At 35.2% G+C, this 14,515-nt stretch overlaps 1 protein-coding gene across 1 annotated transcript in view; it reads right to left on the minus strand.

Annotated features, from left to right (window-relative positions):
• LOC131848651 (high-affinity choline transporter 1) overlaps window positions 1-14,515 on the minus strand; it is a 66,019-nt gene that overhangs the window by 50,504 nt on the left and 1,000 nt on the right. The window contains exons 2-4 of the mRNA XM_059198572.1: window positions 13,706-13,899; window positions 10,028-10,135; window positions 8,396-8,551 (exon numbers count right to left, since the gene is read on the minus strand). Coding sequence (XP_059054555.1) covers window positions 8,396-8,551; window positions 10,028-10,135; window positions 13,706-13,871 — 430 coding nt within the window. The 5' untranslated portion in view covers window positions 13,872-13,899. The remainder of the gene's footprint in view (window positions 1-8,395; window positions 8,552-10,027; window positions 10,136-13,705; window positions 13,900-14,515) is intronic.

Here is a 14,515-nt window from a genome sequence, read left to right on the forward strand (position 1 = left end):
TTATCCGTAATGGAAAGGCAAAGAGTCTAAGCCCATACAGCTGTTGTCTTTGGTATAATTTCTTTATTTTAATTTCTTTTTTCCTTCTTCAGATATCTTCTACTGTGGAGACAATATATTCATAAATTGGTTTGTATATTTCTTGATTTTTAAGTAAAGTCTGAATAGTGTGCGGGATATTCAGATCCTTGTAAATGGACATTAATTTGTCAATTAGAGCTAAACGTTGTATATTGAATTCACGACAGATATACTGACGGCATGATTGACTGGAGACTGACAATCTATTGTAGAATGACATTATCAACGTAACGTATGACATGACAAAAGGTTATAATCTTACAGAATGATTTCGAGATGAGAAGAACTGAGAAGAAACTCAGCTCGTATTATTTTAAAATAAATGTTGTACATGTTTACAATAATACAGATTCATTTTTTAATTCAAATTGGGTAGCATAGAGTGACCACCGGCATATGAGATAAATAGTTTATTTCCTAGAGCATTGTTTTTTTAATAAAAATAATGTATTATATTGACGGCCTCGGTGTTCTAGCGGTTTAGCACACCGTTACTTCCGATGGTCGCGGGTTTGATTCCTCGCACGTTGCAAACATTTGTATTCATGAGTATGATTGTTTGTATCGGTCTGGGTGTTTTCTATGTATAATATAATATGTATGTATTTACAAAAAAAATATTAAGGTATTTGTAACTGGTGTCTAGAACCTATAACATACGCTCTGATTACCGTGGTACTTGAGAATAATAATATAATAATAATCTCAGGACAATTCACACAGCGCCATCTAGAACCAAGCTAAAGCTTGTGTTATGGGTACTAGACAACTGATACAAATACATAGATTATTTTTGTAAATACGGGTACATACATATTATACATAGAAAACACCCAAATCGATACAAACAATCATACTCATGAATACATAAATGTTTATGCCGTGCGAGGAATCGAACCTGCGACCATTGGAAGTTAGGCGGTGTGCTAAACTGCTAGACCACCGAGGAGTCAAAATATGTAATATTTATTGTTGTATCTTGTCTGATTATTTACTCATGTATAGTTTGCTTCACATCTCTGTGAGGTTGTCTGCGCCACTGAAAGAGTCCCCCACCCCTCACCCCCAGGGCGCCTACCCACCTATCTGAATATTTTAGAAACGTCTGCCAGCCCCCCTCAACTACTAAAGATAATGTATTTATATACGTACTAGCTGTTCCCGCGGTTTCACCTGTGTCAAATTTATACACTATATGTTATTCTGATGTCCTCGGTATGGTCGGCAGGTGGAAACACTTCCCGCCGATGACCTATACCCCTTGAACAGCGATCCACTGCCCGTCGGGTACGAATAAACAAAAAACCTGACCAAGCCGTATCAATCCGGCTCGAAGGACCAGATCAGAAAATCTAGGTTCTGGAGATCAGGAGGCGCTTTTACTTATTAAATGAACAGTTATGACATTACAACCGTATACTGATCTAAGTGCATATAAAAAAATTACATATCTATATAAGGTGTGACAAAAAAATCTTAACAGCGTGTTTTAGAAATATGTATGCATTAATACAGCGCCATCTAGTTGTACTAGTATAAAACTATTTTGACTCGAACAGCTACGTTACTGTAAAGTTTCATTAATAACCGTTGAGTAGTTTTTTATTAAGTTTAATTATATGTACATTTTATATGCTCTTTTTTTTCGTTTGTTGTTTATATTGGGAAAAGCGGCAGATATTAAAAATATATTCATATTACAAAAACGTGCCGTTCGAGCGATCTACTGTATGAAGAGTCGTGACTCATTAAGAGAGAATTTCAAAGAGGCAAATATTCTCACCGTTGCTTCTCAATTTATATATTCAAATATCCTATATGTTCATAAAAATCTTGACTCATTTCCAAAAAACAGCAATATTCATAATATTAATACTAGATTTAAACAGCAATATTCATAATATTAATACTAGATTTAAAGACAAACTTGCTGTCCCCAAGTATCGTTTAGAAAAAGTTAATAGGTCTTTTATGGGAATAGGTATAAAAATTTACAATAAGATACCAAAGGATATGTTGGAATTACACTTAAAGAAATTCAAAACATCTGTTAAATCATATTTACTGAGCAAAGCCTATTACTCACTAAACGATTACTTGAATGACGAGTGTGCATGGCAATAGTTGTTCATGCACTGAATTTTCATTTAATGTTAGACATAGACACCTATATAAAAATACATTGTAAATAAACTGGCTTTAAAAAAAAAGTAATTCAATTGAGTTTCTTGCCAGTTCTTCTCAATTGAATCTATATACCGAACTGGACGGTAGGGAAAAAATAAATTTATAATGTAAAAATTTGACGTTCATAAGCGGCTAAAATGTCCTACATGAATGAATGATTTTTGAATTTGAAAAAAAAAATTAATTTATTGTATTTTTTACATTGCACTGAATAAAATATTTTTCTTTCTTTCTTTCTTTTTGCGTGTAAGAGTAACAAACATCCATCCATACTCACAAACGTTCGCGTTTTAGTATTAATAATAATAATATTTGTACCTACAAAATTTGCCATACGTTACCCTACTTCGCTTCTTCCACAACTATATAATACTACATGTCGTTTTACAGATATAAGAGAACTAACTTTAAGACAGGCTAGGGAAACTGCAGAGACCTGGCTTCTAAAACTTAACCACTCGCAAACGGAGAACATTATTGAGTCACAAAACTAAGCATCCCCATTCCCACAAAATAAATAACTCCAAAGACATAAACAAACACACACAAACACACATACACGCACACACACACTTAATCTTTATTTTAATTAATAAACTACCTTATAATATTAAATTTTATACTGTTTTAGAACTGACTGTCCTAAAATCAACTAAATAGGTAAAACATAGTATAGAATAGAATAGAATAGAATAGAAAATCATTTATTCAAATAAACTTACATTGAAGCACTTTTGAATAGTCATTACATTTTTTTTAATCTACCGCTCGTTCGGAATGCTGTCTCATCACAAGAAGAACGAGCAAGAAACTTGCGTGTTGCTCTTTTAAATAATTTTATTATTACTTTACATTTTTAAGTTTAAGTGTGTGAATACAAACCACCAATTAGCACTAATTCAATTAAATACTCAAAAAGAAAAGATATTGAATACATAACCAACTGGTTAAACAATTAATAAGAGGAAATCAGTCATAGTGATTAGAGCAGACCAGTCCCTACAAGCAGCACCCGTTCACGAGTATGACGGATGAGCCAGCCATCACTGCGCTCGACCATATTTTAGGGAGCCCAATGACCCGGCCCACCACGCCGCCACAAGTCTGGACATTTTAGTGAGCATGACTACTCATAGTAGTCAGCTAGTCTGGCCCCTGCGAGCTATGCAAGCTATGCTTAGTGCAGAGACCGTGTAAATAAACACAACTGACCACTTTGTTTAACTGTCATAGGTTAAGTTAAGTTAAGATCTATATTTGTAAAGTTGTGTCTCATGTGAAGTGTCTTTTCTTGAAATAAATATATTATCATTATTATTAATAAGATTTTTTCGTTTATTTCCGAGACCACAAATGTTCTATGCGGAAAATTGACATCACTATTGGAAGCGATACGACCTTCTCTATTGGTGATCAAATTCCGACCGTTACTGAGTCTACCAATATAGCGACATGTGTTTCGCCGTGTACGAGATCATCAGGTATTGTAAATAGATCAGACGGGACTTTTTTTGGCAGGTAGCTGATGTAATAAGGAGTAACTTAGGCTACTTTTATTTTAGAAAAATAAAGTTAAATTCCACGCTGATATAGTCACGGGTACAGCTACACATGTATAAAAAAACATAGTTTTTTATACATATACATATATAGATTACTCTCATTGTCGACCTCGATAGTCTACCGGTTTAGCACACCGCTTTACTACCAATGATCACGGGTTTTATTCCTCATACAGTACAAACATGAGTACAATTATTTGTATCAGTACAAATAAATAGATAATCCTGAAAAGTACATATAAGTGAAAGAAGAAATTAAGTCTCGTTTCTGCTGTCTCCCCGTAAAAATAGGACATAACGGTTTGGAGTGAGCAAAGCGGCGAGAATTAGCCCGTTCTAAAAACGGCTCGACATTTTTAATTCCATATATGCCGCGTGAGCAATGTAGCGAGAATTAGCCCGTTCTAAAAACGGCTCGACATTTTTAGTTCCATATGTACCGCGTGAGTAAAGCGGCGAGAATTAGCCCTTTCTAAAAACGTCTCGACATTTTTAATTCCATATGTGCCGCGTGAGCAAACGGCGAGAATTAGCCCGTTCTAAAAGCGGCTCGACATTTTTAATTCCATGTGCCGCGTGAGCAAAGCGGCGAGAATTATCCCGTTCTAAAAACGGCTCGACATTTTTAATTCCATGTGCCGCGTGAGCAAAGCGGCGAGAATTAGCCCGTTCTAAAAACGCCTCGACTTTTTTAATTCCATATGTACCGCGTGAGCAAGCGGCGAGAATTAGCCCGTTCTAAAAACGGCTCGACATTTTTAATTCCATATGTACCGCGTGAGTAAAGCGGCGAGAATTAGCCCGTTCTAAAAACGGCTCGACATTTTTAATTCCATGTGCCGCGTGAGCAAAGCGGCGAGAATTAGCCCGTTCTAAAAACGGCTCGACATTTTTAATTCCATGTGCCGCGTGAGCAAAGCGGCGAGAATTAGCCCGTTCTAAAAACGCCTCGACTTTTTTAATTCCATATGTACCGCGTGAGCAAGCGGCGAGAATTAGCCCGTTCTAAAAACGGCTCGACATTTTTAATTCCATATGTACCGCGTGAGTAAAGCGGCGAGAATTAGCCCGTTCTAAAAACGGCTCGACATTTTTAATTCCATGTGCCGCGTGAGCAAAGCGGCGAGAATTAGCCCGTTCTAAAAACGGCTCGACATTTTTAATTCCATATGTACCGCGTGAGTAAAGCGGCGAGAATTAGCCCGTTCTAAAAACGGCTCGACATTTTTAATCCCATATGTACCGCGTGAGTAAAGTGGCGAGAATTAGCCCGTTCTAAAAACGGCTCGACATTTTTAATCCCATATGTACCGCGTGAGTAAAGTGGCGAGAATTAGCCCGTTCTAAAAACGGCTCGACATTTTTAGTTCCATATGTACCGCGTGAGTAAAGCGGCGAGAATTAGCCCGTTCTAAAAACGGCTCGACATTTTTAATTCCATATGAGCCGTGTGAGCAAACGGCGAGAATTAGCCCGTTCTAAAAACGGCTCGACATTTTTAATTCCATATGTGCCGCGTGAGCAAACGGCGAGAATTAGCCCGTTCTAAAAACGGCTCGACATTTTTAATTCCATGTGCCGCGTGAGCAAAGCGGCGAGAATTAGCCCGTTCTAAAAATGGCTCGACATTTTTAATTCCATATATGCCAGTGATAAAATCGCCCAAAACGTCTGATAAATTTATCAGTCATTAGCTTAATGGATCCTGCGGCCCTCTGTGTATACAGTGACAATTTATTTCTGTAACGAGTTTCCACAAAGCCACATCCCAAAAGCTATTCATTTATGCATCAAAAGATCTCCAAGTACTTGCGAATTGAATGTAGAGTTTCATTAAACCTAAGTACATCTAATATATAAAACTCGCGTCACAGCGTTCGTAATAAATCTCTTCTGAAACGACTTGACCGATTCGTATTAAATTTTGTTTGCATATTCAGTAGGTTTGAAAATAGGACGTAATTTTTCATACCCCTAAGTAAGTAATAAAGGATGATCAAATTTTTAAAATTTTATAATTTCATAACCTCTAAATTTTATTTAATACTAGCTGTACGCGCGACTTCGTCCGCGTGGAATTTAACTTCATTTTTCTAAAATAAAAGTAACCTAAGTTACTCCTCATTACATCAGCTCCTTGCCAATAAAAGTCCCATCAAAATCGGTCCAGCCATTTCAGAGATTAGCCGGAACAGACAGACAGACAGACAAAAATTTAAAAAAATGTTATTTTGGTATATGTACCGTATTTATATTCATATGCATGTGGTAAAAAACGGTTATTTCAATAGTACAAACTTATTTATACGTGTAGATAATGGAATGGTGCACCCGCCTGCGCTAACGGTTTACGCTGGCGGGGCACCAGTGGAGGATGATAAGATGAACATGAGTCAGGTCAATTAGCCCATCGTGACAAATTTACCATTTTTATACATTTATATTTTGCTGCTTGGCAGGGACTGGTCTGCTCTTATCACTACGACTGATTTAATCTCATTGTGTTTTTATATCTGAGCCTAAATAAATTAGTGCTGGTTGGTAGGTTGTATTCACACGTTTCGACTTGTAAAATGTGAACTTACAAGGATTATTTAAAAGAGCAACACACAAGTTTCTTGCCCTTCTTGTGATGAGATAACTTTCCGAACTAGTGGTAGATAAAAAAATTGTTATGACTATTCAAAAGTGCTTAAATTAAGTTTATTTGAATAAATTATTTTCTATTCTATTCTATTCTGTTAAGTAGCTGAATTTAGAAACATCCAATGATTTCAAAACTTAAGTGAAGTTACGTGAAAAATCAATGAATCGGTGACCACTCTCAATAATTAATATCAGATTAGCTTCTGACTTTGTCCGTAAAATGACCGCTTTAATTGCTCGGAGTAATTTCTTCTTAATCACAAACTATATGCATATCATTACATAGTATAAAACAAAGTCGCTGTCGCTGTCTGGCCGTCCCTATATATGCTTAAATCTTTACAACTACCCAACGGATTTTGAAGCGGTTTCTTTTAAATACATAGAGTGATTCAAGAGGAAAGTTTATATGTACAATACATATACACCAGACCGAAGCCGGGGCGAGTAGCTATAATAGTTTAATATATAGAAAACACCCAGACCAATAAAAAATCATACTCCTAAGTATGAAAGTTTGTATTGTGCGAGGAATCGAACTCGCAACTATTGGTAGTAAGGCTGTGTGCTCAACCACTAGACTACCGAGGTCACTGAGCCATTTATTTGTGACTGTAGGCACAGTGATATACTACTATAATCTAGGTGTTCATGCAATCTTAATGTAGATTCAACCTGCCCGAGCCTGAAATCTAATTACATACTGTCTTGGTAGTTTCACAGCCTATTGAAACTCTCACATAGGTCATAGAAAGAGCTGCTTGATGCTACAAATACACACACTTTATAAAAAACATTGTTATCATTTATAAATTCTTCAATTTTATAAAAAGGTTTTGTCAAAGAAAACACTTTATAAACAAATTATTAAATATATATAACTCAAACTTGATGACATAGTTTTTACAAAGAAAACACTTTATAAAAAACATTGTTATCATTTATAAATTCTTCAATTTTATAATAAGTTTTTTTACAAATAAAACACTTTATAAAAAAGGATTTTGATTAATTCTTCAATTTTATGAAAGCTTTTTTGTGAAAAATTTTAAAAAACATTGTTATCATTTATAAATTCTGCAATTTTATAATAAGCTTTTTTACAAAGATATAGACATTTGAATCTTTTTTCTGGCGTTGACGACCTCGATAGTCTAGCTGTTTAGCACTCGGTCCATTTGTCTACATTTACATGCACATTCTTTTGCACGTGAAAGAGCGTACATGTAAAAGCAGATATTGGTCGCTGGTATAGAATAGAAGAATAGAAAATCATTTATTCAAATAAACTTACATTGAAGCACTTTTGAATAGTCATAACATTATTTTTTTTAATCTACCTCATTTGAATGCTGTCTCATCACAAGAAAACAAGCAACAACTTGTGTGATGCGTAGTTTTAAATAATTTAAGCTTACTTACAATAGTTTACAGTGTGTGAATACAAACCACCGATTAGCACTAATTTGAAATAATAAAATAGTAAAAACATTCAATAAAACAACTGGTTTTTTAAGTCATAGTTTAATACCAGTCCAACAAACTCACGAATGACGGATGAACCAGCCACCACTGCGCTCGACCATCTCTGTTCAATGACCCGGCCCACCACATTGTCAGCGCTATGAATTTTAGTTAGATATTTTCTACAAAAACATTATTATCATTTATAAATTCTTCATTTTATAATACACTTTTTCACAAAGAAAACATTTTATAAAATAATTGAATCAAGAAATCTTTGAGATAAACAAATTATAACGTTATATGCTAATAATCTAATTATTTACTTGATATGTTCTCGTCTATGAATTCGTCAATCCTGTAATAGCACATTCTCTTACACAAAAATTGTATAATATAAGATTTGAATTGCCTCTCTGTCAGATTTAGTGAAGAATACAATATTGTCAACTCACCAAGTGCTGCAAGGATGCCAGCAGCCCAGAACACCTCGCCGCAGAGTGCAGGCAGAAACAGCAGGCCGCCCATGCGGCTGCCGAACGAGTCCTGCAGCGGGTCCAGCATCGTCACGTAGCCCTGCTTGCGCATTGGGTTCGCGAAGAATATCCCACCTGGATGTTAATACGATATCTAAATATATATAACTCAAAGGTGACTGACATAGCGATCTATCAACGCACAGCCCAAACCACTGGACGGATCGGGCTGAAATTTGGCATGCAGGTAGATGTTATGACGTAGGCATCCGCTAAGAAAGGATTTTAATAAATTCTACCCCCAAGGGGATAAAATAGGGGATGAAAGTTTGTATAAATCTTCTTAGCTACTATAATGAAGACGTTCGCTTAAATAGGATTTTGATAAATTCAACCCCCATGCGGATAAAATAAGGGATTCCGCTAAGAAAGGATTTTATTTAATTCTACCCCCAAAGGGATAAAATAGGGGATGAAAGTTTATATGAAACTTTGTCAATTTTAAACCGATCGGGCTGAGACTTTGCATGCATAAAGCTACTAAGACGTAGGCATCCCCTAAGATAGGATTTTGATAAATTCCACCCCTAAGGGGATAAATTATAGCTTATTACTGTAGTTTCATCAAAATTCATTCAGTAGTTTTTGTTATTAGTAAGATAACAGTTTATAACGCTGTCCTATAAACGTTCCTATAGTCTCAGGTTCGATTTCCTAAAACAGTAATAACATAAAATATACCTTCGTGACTATAACCCCAGCTCAATGAATTGTGAATGCCTTATTGTGAATGCAAAGCTATTGCACCAATATTATACGTGTTTCAACTCTAAACGACGCATCATCAGGCAATCAATAGTTTAGATATAGTTTGGAACAGTGTTGCCAACCCCAAAAAACTAAAAAAAAACAACAGGTCGCCATTTAAAAAAAGGAGAAAACAGTAGGTAAAGCGAAAAAAAGCCAGTTTTCATACTTTCCTTAATAAATAATTGAAACAATAATATTTTCATTGCGTTGTGACATATATATATAACATGAAAAAAATTAAATAAAATTATTTTCCACTTTCATTCTCAATGAAATCAGAATATATATATACTATATTTTATATTGAAACTAGCTGTCCCGGCAAACGTTGTTTTACCATATAAATTAATAACGAAGGGTGAAACTTTAGGGTTGTATGTATTTTTAATTGTACCACAATAAATAAATATAAATAAAAAAATTTGCCCAAAATATAAAAAAAATATATGTATGAAAAATAGATAGTACCCGATTCTCAGACCTACTGAATATGCATATAAAATTTCATAAAAATCGATCAAGCCGTTACAGAGGAGTATGGTAACTAACATTGTGACACGAGAATTTTATATATAAGATTTAACGCGGATGAAACCGCGGGAACAGCTAGTGTATATGTATGTATCTATAAAAAATATCTATGTATTTGTATCATTTGTCTAATACCCATAAAACAAGCTCTAAGCTTAACTTGGGACTAGATGGCGCTGTGTGAATTGTCCTGAGATATTATTTCAAACCGATGTTGGTATTTCTCAATTTTCACAGCGTTTTACTAATTAAGTAAGAGCATTTGCTCACCGAAAACGAGGGACAGGGCGTAGCCGAAGGGTGCTTGGCACCACACCAGACCTGAGGTGTAGATCGCCTCCGCTGTACCATTGATGTAGCCGCCTCCCACCCACGTAGCTGCGAAAACCACATTTTAATTAAAACACCACATTTTCGCCCTCCGATCGATCCCCCATCCAATTCAAACAAAATTCAACATTCAAAATATCTGTATTCATGTAGGTCAATAGACCTAGACGGTAGATTTGACATATCATAAGAGTCTGTAAGAGCTTATTATTATTATTTATATATATATTATATATCTCCCTGTGATGGGGTGTTAAACTTGTCATTGCGGGTGAATGATACTCATGAATACAAATGTGCGAGGAATTGAACCCTCGACCATCGGATGTAAAGCGGTATGTTAAACCGCTAAACCATCGAGGCCGTCGTATTTCATTATTAAATATATTATTAGTTATGGTTATAATATTTATCGTTAATAAACTCATTACAGTTATTATTAAGTTATTATTTATTCATAACAATAAACATCCTATTATGCGACGTCAGTATACAGTAGCCAACTGTACCGATTTCCCAGGACAAGTCCTGGTTTTTTTGTGTCCGAGGACGTCCAAAAGGGATTTAAATCAGCGTCATGGGTTCTATATTTTTTAAATTAAAAAGTATACCTAAATACTGTGTGCTATCTCCGACTCTGTTCCTTCTGCGTATCAATGACATGTTACAAATCAACAACATTCATTGCTACGCGGATGATAGTACCGGAGATGCCTTGTACAGCGGCCATGCTAATATGTCGCAGGCAAACGTTATAGAGTACCGGAACAAACTTGTGTCCGAAATCGAAACTTCACTCCATCAAGTTTCGGTTTGGGGTCAGGAAAATTGTGTTCAATTCAACCCCAAGAAGACACAAGTTTGCGCGTTTACCGCTAAAAAGAATCCATTTATCGTATCTCCTCAGTTTCAAGACACTCTCCTTGATGTGAAGCCAAATCTCGAGGTCCTTGGCGTTGATATATCCAGTGACGTTCAGTTTTGCGGTCATTTGGAGGACAAGGCTAAAATAGCCTCAAAAAAGCTTGGTGTGCTCAGTAGAGTGAGACGGTATTTCACGGCGGCCCATCGCTTGCAATTATACAAGGCGCAGATCCAGCCGCATATGGAATACTGTTCTCATCTCTGGGCGGGAGCACCACAATACCAGCTACTTCCATTTGACCGCATTCAGAACCGAGCAGCCAGAATCATAGGTAATCAACGTCTATGTGACAGACTCGACCCATTGGCTTTGCGGCGAAATATTGCATCTCTGTGCTTTTTCTACCGCACATATAAGAGGAGTGTTCTGAGGAATTGTTCGGATTAATACCAGCTGCTGAGTTTCACCACCGTATCACCCGCCAGAAACTGAAATACCATCCTGATCAACTGGATGAATGGCGGTCCTCCACAGTGCGGTTTTCTAGAAACTTTTTGCCACGCATAACCACATTGTGGAATCACCTTCCAGCAATAGTATTTCCGAACCGATACGATATTGAAACCTTCAAGAAAAGAGCTTATTCCTTTCTAAAAGGCCGACAACGTACTTGCAATACCCCTGGTGTTGCGGGTGCTCATGGGCGGCGGTAATCACTTACCATCAGGTGAACCGCATGCTCGTTTGTGCCCTAAGTTATAAAAAAAAAATACTCCGTCATATATCCGTGAATAGGTGCTGCTTGTGGGGACTGGTCTGTTCAGGTTGCGAACACTGATTAGATTTTTTGTTTTGCAATAGCATACGTTGGTTGTCACTCTATTCACCCAAATCTGGATTTAAATGACTGTGTATTATTGTTAACACGTTCAACATTTTTTTTTTTAAATAATACGAGCAGAGTTTCTTGTCAGTTCTTCTCATCTTGAAATAATTCAGAACTGACGGTAGATTTGACATATTATAAGAGTCTGTAATAGACCTAAATGAATAAAGAAATTTTGAATTTGAATTTTGAATTTGATACTTCAAATACTTTAATTAAAAAATATAATAATTCAAGAATAGAATAGAATAAATCTTTATTACTAACTGTGTAGTGTAATGTACCTATATATATACAATTACGTTTATTTCATTTCACCTATTTTCACTACATTTTAATGTAACTATAGCAACTCTATTAATGTGTCCTGTTTTTAAACTAAAATGTCCTGTTATTTCCAACTACTATTACCGATTTAAAAAAATTGGTGTTGCCAACCCTACGTGAGTAGTTATCGCTCGTGAAGTTATTTATATAAATAGACTAGGCCTAACATACGAATCGATAGATAGCGGCTGCTGTTCGATCAAGCGATTATAGTGTAATCGATTGAGCCATACGCTCGCTCGTACATATTATTACACTAACTCCCATCATATCGTTATAGCTGTTTGAGATAAAAGATAGCCTATCTCATGTATATACTCTTAAACTAGCTGTTCCGGCGACTTCATCCGCGTGGAATTTAACTTTATTTTTCTGAAATAAAAGTACCCCAAGTTAATTTAGCTACCTGCCAAAAAAAAATCCCGTCAAAATCGATCCAGCCATTTCAGAGAATAGCCGGAACAAACAGACAGACAGACAAAAATTGTAGAAAATGGTATTTTGGTATATGTGCCGTATTTATATTCATATGCATGTAGTAAAAAACGGTTATTTCAATATTACAAACAGACACTCCAATTTTATTTATGTGTATAGATTTGATGGTGTGCTTACACGTAATTGTACAAGATATTTTTTTGTTCGAACTATTTAAATGCTCTTGGCCGCAGCTGGCCTTTACAGGTTAAACGAACGATAGGAGAGAATCATTGTTATAATTACCACATATACTTTCATATGCATTTAGTGGCTAAAAACAAAGCTGGTAATTTAAAAACAGATACTTTAATGTCATCTGTATGTATAGATTGACATAACTGTGTATTATGTAGTTCACCCTACAACCGAAACAGCTTACAAAGCAAGCTGCATAATTGCGGCAATAGCTGAGACAGATTATGACTTCCTTGTGGACAAACCCAAGCTTCATTATTCTAAAAACTTAGTATATAGGCTATTGAATAGTGGAAACTTTGTCAATACAAAGGCATTTTTATGCTTAAACGAAGTCTTCAATAACCATAAAGTATATAATGTATTAAAATTGTGTTAACTAAATAAAGAAATATGATTTTAAAATTTTGAATGTTGTATTTCGAATTTTAAATTTTGAATATTGTATTATGAATTTTGAAGTTTGTGTTTTGAAATTTGTTAAGTGAATTTAGAATTTAGTATTTTTTAAATTTCAATGTTGTATTTCGAATTTTAAATTTTGAATATTGCACTATGAATTTTGAAGATTGTGTTTTGAAATTTGAAAAGTGAATTTAGAATTTAGTATTATATAAGAATTTTTAAAATTTTGAATGTTGTATTTCGAATTTTAAATTTTGAATATTGCACTATGAATTTTGAAGATTGTGTTTTGAAATTTGAAAAGTGAATTTAGAATTTAGTATTTGATTTAAGAATTTTTTAAATTTTGAATGTTGTATTTCGAATTTTATTTTTTAATATTGCACTATGAATTTTGAAGATTGTGTTTTCAAATTTGAAATGTGAATTTAGAATTTTTTGTACTTTGAATATCCCTTACCAGTCATGGTGAAGATGCCCACGAAGAGACCTATGGAGCGTCCCGCCAACATAACCTCCTCCTCAGAATCATTGCCTGGCGGCTTCTTCCGACCCGCCCATATGCCCACCGCCAAGATCAGCACGTAGAACAGGATGATGGAGATCACACCCGCTATGTTGATCATCTTGACTGTTTGTATGTCCCACTTGTATCTGAATAAGAAAGTGGATCGTAAATTATTCTATCCTTAAATTGAACCGACCTAAACAAACTGAGAATTTAATAGGTTTACGGATAATCTGGATCTGTCTTTGCACAAAATGTAAGTCGATTACTTTTTGTTAGTTTCTTAGTGGTATATACATATATGTCTTCGTATATACATATATATCGTTTATTTTTCTAAAATAAAAGTAGCCTAAAGAGCTAAAAATTATTTTGTTCGTCTTATTTTATTCGTTCCATTAGGTACTGATAGGTTCAAACTAATACATTTACATCCTGCATCATCCCCTATTTTATCCAGGTAAGATAGGATAGGTAGCAGAGATAGAATTAATCAAAATCCTTTCTTAGCGGATGCCTACGTCACAACATCTGCATCTACGTCACCTGCATGCCAAATTTCAGCCCGATCCGTCCAGTGGTTTGGGCTGTGCGTTGATAGATCACTATGTCAGTCAGTCACCTTTGAGTTATATATATTTAAGATAGAAGATAGATATAGATACTGGACGGTATGGATAAAATATTAAAATAATTTTTTTTGTATTTTTTTCATAACTATTACATAAATATTTTGTATTACTATATATTTTATACGATTTT

This window comes from Achroia grisella, unplaced genomic scaffold, assembly GCF_030625045.1.
Source record: "Achroia grisella isolate CSIRO2021 unplaced genomic scaffold, CSIRO_AGI_Agris_v1 utg567, whole genome shotgun sequence".
NCBI lineage: Eukaryota > Metazoa > Arthropoda > Insecta > Lepidoptera > Pyralidae > Achroia > Achroia grisella.